This window comes from Branchiostoma belcheri, unplaced genomic scaffold (genome assembly GCF_001625305.1).
Source record: "Branchiostoma belcheri isolate BF01 breed outbred unplaced genomic scaffold, Haploidv18h27 scaffold1, whole genome shotgun sequence".
Lineage (NCBI taxonomy): Eukaryota > Metazoa > Chordata > Leptocardii > Amphioxiformes > Branchiostomatidae > Branchiostoma > Branchiostoma belcheri.
Genome location: NW_017802379.1, coordinates 5,600,500 through 5,611,513, shown reverse-complemented (window position 1 = coordinate 5,611,513; position 11,014 = coordinate 5,600,500). Strand labels below are relative to the sequence as shown.

Here is an 11,014-nt window from a genome sequence, read left to right as displayed (position 1 = left end):
TTTCTTCCATCCAATCAAGTACACCAGACAAAAGCAATTTTGATCTTCATTTTATTGCCCAGTGTCATGTGAAATATTGACATTTCTGCCCCACATTTAAACTTACACAATTTGAGTTGGTCCTCATGTTATCATACCAAACAATGAAATCTCTTAAAAATATATCTCATACCGCCAGCACAAAAACTAAATAAAACTATTTTCTAAAAATCTTTCTAATTTTGATAACTCTTATTATATCACGGATCTATCTGGTTTGAGGTGGACATAAATTTGATGCATGTAACTTTTTAATATTTAGTATTTTTGTATACTTACATTCATATTTCTTACACAAGTATTGGCAATACAAAACTAGAGTATATATATAAATATACATGTACAAAAGTGGCACAATTGAAGCAGCACACAAAGCTGCTAAAGTTTCAGTATGACAAGGTCTATATTGCAAACATTTGATTGTATTGCAGGTGTTTGGCAAAAAAATCTACATTATTGCATCTATCAGTAGTACAGTATCTATTGGGAGTTACAACACAGTTTCCATTGAAAATAAATGACTAGGTTACATATTGCGTTGAACTGATATAAAGTGAAACATCTTACAGAATTGTATATGCAGGTTTGGGGATAAAGAAATGGCTTTGTTGTTTTCAAATATTAAATAAATGCAGTTTGATTGGAGGTAAAGCTAAGTAACTAAAATGAGTTCATTGCCCTTAAAGGTTAAGAGGAAATACAAGTATCTTTTACTTCTAGGGTTTGTAGTCTGATCGTCCCAACATGCATCTAGCCATACCACCTAGCAGATGCTACTTGTATTGCAGTAAGACTTGTCCAACTGTTATATTTAAGTCTATGTTAGATTTTGTCTTGAGTCTACTTCATGATTGTCAGGAACCATAGATGAATGTTTGTTTCAAATCTAAAACTTTCCTCCAATTGAGTGCAACAATTTTCCTTCTCAACTTTGATGACAATTTTACACAGCACAAGAGATGTAAGTATTTTTTCATTTACACTTAAACAACATGCAGAGACTGAACATTCCTTTTTTGCAACACATTTGGAAAATATTTTTTTACAGACAGAACTACATGTACAAACAAATCACAAACAAAAACGTCCACAAATATAAATTTGGCTCATCATTAAAAACATCACCTTTAGAATCACAGATTTTCAGGCTTGTCATTTTCATCTGAAACCAGAACTAGAAAAAAAATATTCCACTTATATTTTTTTACCCATTCTACACATCCTCCAACATCCTTCCAAAAGTGGAACAGGACTTATTTTACACGTCCTCCACACGTGGACCATTGTCCTTGAGTTGGGTGGCCATGTTTTCCAGCTCCATCAGTCCCTGTGCTGACCGCTCGTACTTGTGCACCACCAGCGTACGGTAGAAATGCACCGCGAAGGCCACGAACAAGATGAGCACGGGCACGAGGATACCGGTGGATATGATGGCGGCCCACGTGCTGAACTGGTAGAACTTGACCCACATCAGGACCGCGATCTCCACCAGGAACAGGAAGATTCCGAGTCCGGTGGAGAAGCACCACGCGACTTCGATGAACACGCGCATGTGCTCGTGCGGCGACTCGTTCACGGCCGTGATGTTGTGCACGTTGCTGACGGCCTCGATGTTTGGGAGAATACAGGTGCTGATCATGAGGGCGAAGAGATGCACGGCCACGAGGATGGTGGTGACCACGCTGAAGGAGATGAAGAGACCCTCAGGGACTTCATCATGGCTGGAGAAAAGAACCTTTAGTTACTGACAGAAATCTTCTCATAACCTTCAGGCTCTTTGGAGCAACATGAAAGTGTAGTTGGGCAAACAGTAAGAGTAACCTAATTTGCTTTTCATGGCACTTACCAATCAAATATAATACAATACAATACAATACAATACAATAATGTAAAACATAAATCATAAACAAAACATGCTTTATACATGTTCGTTGACTTCAATTATATTACATTCAAATACTATCTTATATTTAGGCATTTCTTAGGTACAGAATGTACATAAACTCAGAGACATTGTACCTTGATAAACTGAACTTACGTGTCATCACCCTTCTGTAGCTGCACTTCCACCATTGCAACCTAGGGGGCGACCAGAGAAGAATGCTTCTGTCAGGTTCAGGATTTGTTGGCATTTACACAATTTACTGGTGTACTATGGTCTTTGGCAACTTTACCTTATATGGCTTCACAACAGGATTGTGGGGGTATTGCTGGATTGAACATACAAAATCCGAACAACTAAACGTTAGATGAATCATTCTGCCGGCATTTGTAAAATGTTGGAAGGTAGTTGTAGCTGTCTGTACTCTAGACTTTAGGTCACTGCATATACACATGACAAGGTTAGCATCTGTAATAAAATACCTCATTTTAAAACAATGTTTGATAGTCACAGTCACATCATACGTCTGAAGTAAGTTGTGTACTTGTGCAAGGTGTGATATTATAAAGATTGGGTATACAAAGTATCAACAAACAGTTGCAAGTCTGACAGCTGGTTAACGTTGTTACGTATTTTGATAGAAAGTGTAACTAAGTTAAGCCTTCAAGTTGCTGAGATTCTCATACCAGAAACAACGTTAACATGAGACTATCATCTAAGAAGGTCAAGTTGATTGAGAAGTCGTAAAAATATTTATTCCGTGTCTTCCACACCAGTGCACATCACTGATGAATCAGCCATCACGCGTCACGTTTTGCCGTTAGCGCCATCATGCCCCTCCCCCTAAAAAATAAAACCTCGGTCAAAAACCTTGTTCACTATTTCCTCACCATTGCAAACCCGGACAGCAATGCCGACGTCCTGCTAGCAGCCTTGAGCTTGGCTCGGCTGAGATATAACCGCCTCCAGGACAGAGCCTGTACCGTGTGCTCCTCTGCCATGACTTTTGCGTAGCTCTGCCTCAACCAGTCGGCGTAGCTTTGCGGCTCAATGGTGACTGTCAACAGGGCTGACACGTCAGACAACAAAACCTGAGGAAGCGATCCACAGGCCAGAAATCCACAGAACGGGTCCGATAATTACCGGACTGGCAAAATGCTACCAGGCGACTAAAAATTTACCAAAATACCGAATTTTTCGTTCACGGCTGCTACCATTTCCGGCAATATTTACGTAGGGTTGTCTGTAAATAAAGTGCCTTTTTAATACCATGATACCTGCACTTTTTGTCCTAGATAACTAATTATACTGCAAAAGACGTAATGCTCGAGAAAAGAGGTGTAAATTTGATAACATTGGTGTCGGTTATGTCTAACTGGATTCAAAATAAGTAACATTTTTATCATAGTACAAAGGACTATTTACGTTGGACAGCTCTATTTTTGGGAGGTCTGTTCCCTTCCCAGCGTCCCCCGCGCGCGGAGACGATTAGATATGCAAATGTGGTGACGTCACGACCTTGCCTGGTACACAAAGTTGGTCGGCAAATCCGGTGTCGGAGGCCGGAGGGGTCACTGAACTGCGAGATTTCGCCTATTTTGGGTGATTTTTACCCAATACTGCAGAGTTTGGCCCCATTTCGCATACTCTGTAATGGAAAGCAAGTCAGGCTCTGGCCGCCAGTTGGTTTGTAGCGTTTCTAGTAGTACAATAGCTACGACTAGTTTATGTATGGGCTGTGTCTATGTACAGACTCAGTGGGAGCTGCCATCTTGTAGTTCCCAAAAATATGTCCATTGTCGCCCTAATCGAACATTTTCCGTAATTCTGGGAGATAACCATGAATGTAGATATTTTCCATGTTGTTTATATATCGTAGGTTTGATTGCAAAGTTGAGTTTTGCCGTTTTCCGTTAGCGACTTTTTTGTTTTCACGTCGACTGTAGCGAGCGTGTGGGAAAACGATCACGTTGTGTGGCTGTTCACTCACGATGTACCAAATTTGTCGCTCGCCGCAGAAAACTCAACATTCCTTATTTTAACCCAAAACTTCATTTAAATCCACTAGAAAGCTTCACTGATGCTATTGATTAAAGTTTTGGGTGCTCAGAATTAACAATCTGTGATATTTTTCGAGTTGTAAGTGAGCTTCATGTACTGAAATTCTATGTTGTTAGCGTATTTGCTGTAGTGTGCCTATTCTTCGTAGCTATCCGTATTTATCGCTTGGACCTGAAATGTTAAAATAGCCAACTTTAGTCCAAAATTGTATACAAATCCACCAGAAAGGACTATTTTCACTGGTGATCGATGTTTTGGACGTTGTACGTTCGTAGATGGTGAGATTTTCGTAGTTGTAACCGAGCTACATGTTGCGATGTGCACTCAGTGCTGTAGGTGTAGCCTATTTCACAACACAAGTTGATGCGCTGTTCGAATTTTGGCGCTTGCAGATTCGCCTTTCGCATTCGTGAAGTCAAAATCCTTCATTCTACCCCAAATCTTGGTTTAGATCGAGCACAAAGGATCGAAGTTACCCACAATCGGTGATTTGAGTGTCTACACCCCCTAGTTTTCGTGATTTTACGTAATGTAACTGAGCTACATGTTACGGGCGTTCATGTCATGGGGGTACCATTGTGCATTAGTTTTAAATTTTGGCGCTTTAAATTCGTCTCAAAAGTCTCCCCTGCGCTAAAACTTCGCCCAGGTAGTCGAATTAACACCACTAATCACCCCATATGCTGAAATTAGCGTTAATAAGTGGGAATGGTGGACTATGAAGAATAAGGACGGATTTTTATATCCCCATGTACATCTCGGAGTGTGGTACGTGATCGGGAGCTGTGCCTGTGTGTAAATAACCTGCATGTAGGCTCCAGTACCGACACAGTTTCTAAACCTCTGCCCTCGGAACAACCTTTTTTTCTAACAACAACTCCCCTGAGTCTAATGGAAGTATAGTTTAACGCTGAGTGTTATATGAAGATAATGTGTTAGAGTGAGAAATATCCAGAAACATCGCTGTGTACGTGTTGGGCCATATCTCTGCATTGGTATATACCATGATGCCCCCTTGATGGTGTGTTTCAACTACTCAGCGGGCCAAACCACCCAAACACTACGACGACGAAGAGGAAATCGAGGATGAAATCGAAGGAAAAAGGACCTTCAGCGTCGAGGAAAAGCTCAAGTCGGATAGATTCACCGAAGACTTCGTCGAATACATGGACGGAACGGGTAAGATGCAGTGAAGGGAAAAAAAAAGAAAACTTGGTCCAGGACACTTGTTAATACGTCTTTGTGATAGTCAAGGGTTTGAGACAGGCTACGATCTGTGAAAATTATCAAGTTTTCGCTGTTTTGGATGTTGAAACTTGAAAATCGTTGTACACTCCTTGTTTTTAATGCAAATCAAGTGTTAAGGAGAATAGATCGTATTGTTATTGTTCAAAATGCAGAAATAAATATTTCGCTCGGTCATCGCGTGTGTCACGCATTTAATGTCGAAAAATTTATATAGATAAAATGTCAGTTTTTACTATTTTGGCTATTACGAAGATTATGAGACGGGATTGGTTTGGATTAGAATTTAGATTCGAAGTTTGCGACTTCTGTCGAACTTGTGATTTCGAAATTCTTGACGCCCCTCCCTCCGTCGCAAAACTTGCTGACATCGTAGGAATTAATACATGTTGTTGATTGATGATCGATGTTTCTAGTCTGATTTTCGTTGTTTATTTCCAAACAAATCACCGATATTTCAAATATGCATGCAGGAATAGGGCATTGTTTTTTTTAGGAATGCAGCAGAAAATGTCGTAGTGCAATCGGCGGAGTTGGGCATATATATAGTATATGTATACGTCCAGACGGGGAAGTTTTTTTTTTTTGTCGTACGAAGATTGTACGGAGGATGAAACTATTCACTAATATTCTTAACTCTATCCGTCACCTATCAAAAACAGTAATAAAATATATGGATCAAAATCTATTACTGTCATGCATGTTGCCATTTGACATCGATGTATTCGGCGATTTAAAGACGATTATTTAGCAGTTTTGAATTTGACGCAGTTGATACGACGTCTTTGTAGAATTGCAAGGTGGTGGTTAGGTGTAATGAATAAATTAGGTCTGAAGACAATTTGGCCAAGTGCCGAAGACGTTGTCACGTGTCTTGAGGCTCAAGCCAAGACATGGTACTTATTGTTCTCGGGTATACTAGTATGTCGGGCAAGGGGTATTTGGGATAAATCGTAAAGTGCAATATGATGTGAGGAATAGGTTTTCTTTCGAGAACGTTGGTTGTAGAGTGTTTTGATCTCGATTGTACGTAAAGTCGAATGCCGAAGGGTCCGCAAGTGTGGTGTATCGGGGTTTGTCGAATTCACCTGAAAGTGTACATAAGTCTATACGTATTACGAGGGAATGAGCCTATACGTATCACTTGTCAAAGTCATCGTTTGAAGCACATGTCATAGCGGGTATTCACAAAAACGGCTAGCCGCAAGCGGACAACGGGTTTCATTCAGTGTGTTTTTTTTTCTTGCCCGATCCACCCTTGTGCATGCGCGCGTGGGAGAGCACAATAGGTCTCGCTGCATGAGTTGTGCTCGGTTTGCCAATTCAGTATTCAAGCGGAGGGATATTATTCTTCCCATCCTCTTTGTCTGAAACACTCAGTGTTTCCGAAAGTCTACCAAAATATGGAATTTGTATTTAAGATTAGCCTGTTTTTTTTAAATAGACGATGTACTACTACTAGAGTTGTATATTCGTCTGCGTTACATGCGATGTAGATTTGACAACTGCATGTGTTATTCTCGTTTAACCATTATTGTTGTGCATGTGTTTTGCCGTACATCATGTGGCTTGGTTGATGAGTGTTTACGTCGCGATCGTAGGAGGCGTATTTCTATTTTCATTGTTTTTGTGTGACGACGTATGTCTGATCACACGGCGCATGGTTCATACAGTATAAACCTTGTCAGCGTGTACCCACGTATCATCACGTATAAACGTAACATTTCCTCCAATCTTTCTTTCTCTTCTTCACAGATTTCGGCTTGAAATACTTCCAGAAAAACGGCTTCCACAATCCAATATGTTTCAAGAACAAGGAGGGGCTCGGGATCAGGTAAGGTTTTTACTACAAGTCAGCTTCCCATAATTTGTAAGTCAAAAATCACTATCGCGTACATGCTTGATGTGTTCCCTTTGATTAAGGTCGCTAAATAGCGTTTCGCGGTGACTTGTTTAGCGTTTTTAACATATTTAGATCCTATTTTTGCTTGTTTCAACAGGATACCTGGTCAGGAATTCAACGTCAACGACGTTCGACAGTTCGTAGGTAAGTGTCGTCTTCACGTCAAACTTACGTTACGTTAACCGGTGTTGTTGAACTCGATAGTTCCAATGATTGCGTGACAGTAAAATTTATATTGCTGCGACTTGGCGTCAAGCGGTGAATATTGTTTTCGCTTCTTCAAATTTGACCCACAGAGATGGCTTAACACTGTTTCAGGATACGAACTTGTGTTGTCTCTGGTGTTACGTATTTAATCAGTAGACGTGGATTTCTACATGCCCGCCTGGCGAACTGTCAGCCTTTCCTGTGGCATGATTTAATGTTTCCGATCGCTGCTTGTAAAGGTACCAGTGTTCGGTACCGCGGTTTGGAGGGTGTCCGCTGGGACACAACAGTCTGTCATGTAAACCGGCCATTCATTTCTCCGTATTACCGACTCCACGTTGTCTTCGCTTGAGGTTTGATAATGTTTTCTAACGTTGGCAGACGTCCATTGGCGTGGAGAAAGATTATTCGCCATTCTACGTGATATATTTGCAAGGGCCTGGCAGTCTTTCCGTATACCGTGTTTTTCTTGCTTTATTGTAAACATATCATAACTACGTGGTCATAACATCGTATCATTTCTTTCGATTATAGATTTTTGGAATTAGACATTTCATGTTCATAGATATATCGCCAAAAGCTGAATTTTCTTCTCAATATATTGTTATTTGTTTGTAAATACGATGGCTTCGTTGTTCAGTACAATACGCTGTAAATAATAGGCACCGAAGTAGACACTTTTCCCATCGTTGCGTTGTCAAAAATTACGCGCTCAGATTTAGCTGTATGATAAGGTTGGACATTTGTATGATATCGTCGCATGATGAACGAGAGAAAGGGCAAGGACGTAACCACAGGGTCTGGCTGTGTGAGGAAACTCCATTTTTTTCCATTCATCAAACGGAAAAACCTAAACGTTTGAAATATCACATACCGGGAAGATTGAATACAACGTCGAGACGTTACGCTACTTGTCTTATAAGATTAAGACTAGCATGAAAGACGAAGAAGAGCTTGCTGTAAGTCAGTGTTCGTTTTTATTACCCCCACTGGCTTCAGGTCAACCTCTACGCGTGTCTAAACTGTGAAATGGTTCAACTTGCGTTAAAATCAGTAGTTATGTTCAAAGGGCACACACACGTATGAACTAACTGATGATAAGCCATAGCGGATATTTTAGATACTAGTATGATTTTCCTATGTATTTCTCTGGGTAGAATATTTGTGGTGATAGAACGTGATCGCGCGCACGTTAGTGATATATTTTTGTGGTGTTGTGTTTGTGGGAGTGTTTGTGGTTTGCTCTCCCGTCTTTTGTCGCCCCTTTGTTCCTTGAATGTGTAATTCCTCAGTGTTGTTTACGACATGATGGCACTCTTTACAAGGCAGTGGCGGCAGTGGTGAATCATTAACACGGGGGAGAGATTCTGTAGCGTACCGGTGTACGTGTGTGTGTGGCGGCCAAGCAGAGAAATTCGATCGCGCGTATTATGCATGCATACAAACATGTTCCTTTGAAAGCCGGAGGGCCCGAAAAACCTGCCATAATGACACGGGTGTTGTTTATAATCCAGCCTAGTCAGGTGATAACGGGGGGTCATGCATATCCTACATGGTCCGAGCGGACACAAATCTACCCGGGGACACACCGCAGGCACCCCGGCGGGGTCTGGGACGTCCGTCCCCGGCTGACGAGAGGGTTTACGTCCGCTCGTTTTTCGACGTCCACGCCCGAGCGAACTCTGGAGAGCTAGCCGGCCAGCCGCCGTGTTTTGGAGGGGAACGGAAAATCAACACGCGGTCAAAGGTCGCGCACGTCTCTATCGACGCTATTTGCCGAGGCGCTACCTAAACACTGAGCCGACCCACACTGAGCCTACTCTCCAAGCAGAGGTGTAGGTTTGGGCTTATTTTTGGCGTGTTTTTCAGCGTTTTTTTATCGGGGTTTCATCATGAAAAAAGATTCCAGGACAAAGAAGAAACCACGATTTAAAAAGCCTCAAAACGCGCCACAAATGAGCCTAAAAATACGCCAAAAATAAGCCAAAACCCAAACCTCTGCTTGGAGAGTAACGGAGCCGGGCCTAGCCTCGCTACCTCGCACGGGTTATTGTGTGGAAGCCCCGGAGTCGTGGTTAGATTATCCGCCTGCGCGAGCCTGATACGTTACCCTGCGCCGCCAGACTTAAATCTGATACCGTCCTCACACCTGCAATTCATTATCTTCTGACAGCTCTGCCCTGCAAGGTGCTCTGTGCTTCACCTATGTGGACAGTACTACCACAGTACCAGTACTACAAGCTTTCTACGTATGCAATTGCGTTTGAGATAAAATACGGTGTGTTGAACACTGTGTTCTTAGATTGGTCTCTGATAAACGTTTGCATGGCATGTCCAACATTTGGTCATTTTTCACCAACACAAACACTAAACGCATTTGACAGCGGAGGTCTTTGCCCAATTACTGTGTGCGATATACAATATTATTATATATACAAAATTCACTTTAACAATTTTTCGCCAGACCCATTGCAGTCCTTATCTTTAACGTAGGTTTTATGAGTGTGAATGTTACATGCCTTTATTATTTTAATACCTGAAGTTTGCTGTAAAATTGACGATCAGGCAAAATTGGTTTTATTACTGGCCAATCATTACAAAACATTTTGGATTGTACGAAGAACAATAACAATCCAACCTGCTACAACTCATTAGCATGAGCCAATGGCGTACAAGCAGACACGAGAACAGTACTGTGCTGACATTGAGGCACTACAAATGTACAAACACGCATATCCTAAGAAGCCTTGCCTTGTTCTACCCCTACTACTCGAAGACACGCTGTTTGAAGATTACACAAATGGAGACCCTTTGAGGCTGCTAAGGCTAAGAAAAAGGCACCCAGGTTCTTTACTTGAGTCCATTATAGAATGTCTTTTGACCCTGACCGGCGGGCGACAATGGTCGCGACCTTGCCGTCTGGACCCCAAAGCCGCTTGTGGCGTTTCAGATGACCTTGTCTCTTTTACCTAGATGGCTGCTTAGTCAAGGTGTAGTCGTTACAGCCATTGCTTTGTGATGGTCTTTAGTATGTTATTACTTCTTATTTGGTTATTCCTTGAAGGATTTAAGGGAAGACGTTGCGAGTCTTGCGGCATGTGGCGGTGTCTGCCGTGGCTGTGTGAAGATAGATGTCTCTCGCATGCACCACGGCGCGGAACCAGGCCGTGCGTGGCCGGGCCATTTAATGGCGAACACCCGGTCCCTTTAAAAACCCCTGCATGCCCCCTTTTCGATCGATAGTATCGAGTCGGAAACCCCCATAGGGGGACCGACGTGGTCTTGTCGTTCGTTGTTGAGTTCCTGTGACCGCACATGTTCTTTGTGCAGACCTGGTTGGCATTGCGGTGGTAAAAACGCTGTACCTTCACAATGTACCAGCAAATACTGTGTCGCACGTACACACCATTCGTCCATACTAGGTTGTGGTTGTATCTGATATATCCCGAGGCTGTATACTCTAGACGACAGCATGGCATTTGTGTAGATGCCGCTAGCGAGCACAGTTGTACCCACGATCTGCACAACTGGGCATGCCGATTTGTTTCGCTTCGCCCTGGGGTTTTATGGCTTAGCGCGCACTGAAACAACAACTACAAATCACATGGTCTTGCTGTAAAATAATTGAACACAAGTTGATAGTTTCTTGTAATCTCCAAGTAGATGGCTGGTGGCTG

General features: G+C 42.1%; 2 protein-coding genes across 2 annotated transcripts in view; one reads left to right on the top strand and one right to left on the bottom strand.

Moving 5' to 3' along the window:
* Positions 1-37: 37 nt before the first annotated feature.
* Positions 38-3,186, bottom strand: LOC109464002 (calcium release-activated calcium channel protein 1-like). The gene is made up of 3 exons (XM_019760927.1): positions 2,812-3,186; positions 2,078-2,118; positions 38-1,760 (listed from the first exon to the last, which is right to left on the bottom strand). Exons 1-3 carry the CDS (start codon positions 2,920-2,922, stop codon positions 1,298-1,300), a joined length of 615 nt encoding a protein of 204 aa, XP_019616486.1. The 5' UTR covers positions 2,923-3,186; the 3' UTR covers positions 38-1,297.
* Positions 3,187-3,404: 218 nt separating this feature from the next.
* Positions 3,405-11,014, top strand: part of LOC109463838 (lysine-specific demethylase 2B-like) — a 59,030-nt gene continuing 51,420 nt past the window's right edge. The window contains exons 1-4 of the mRNA XM_019760719.1: positions 3,405-3,607; positions 5,023-5,161; positions 6,983-7,061; positions 7,228-7,274. Coding sequence (XP_019616278.1) covers positions 3,575-3,607; positions 5,023-5,161; positions 6,983-7,061; positions 7,228-7,274 — 298 coding nt within the window. The 5' untranslated portion in view covers positions 3,405-3,574. The remainder of the gene's footprint in view (positions 3,608-5,022; positions 5,162-6,982; positions 7,062-7,227; positions 7,275-11,014) is intronic.

Excerpts from the sequence above, each read along its gene's own strand:
- LOC109464002 (XM_019760927.1), bottom strand. The coding sequence starts at position 2,922 with ATGGCAGAGGAGCACACGGTACAGGCTCTGTCCTGGAGGCGGTTATAT. Across the intron at positions 2,119-2,811 it reads TGCTGTCCGGGTTTGCAATG|GTTGCAATGGTGGAAGTGCA; the intron begins GTGAGGAAATAG and ends GTCGCCCCCTAG. Across the intron at positions 1,761-2,077 it reads CTACAGAAGGGTGATGACAC|CCATGATGAAGTCCCTGAGG; the intron begins GTAAGTTCAGTT and ends TCTTTTCTCCAG.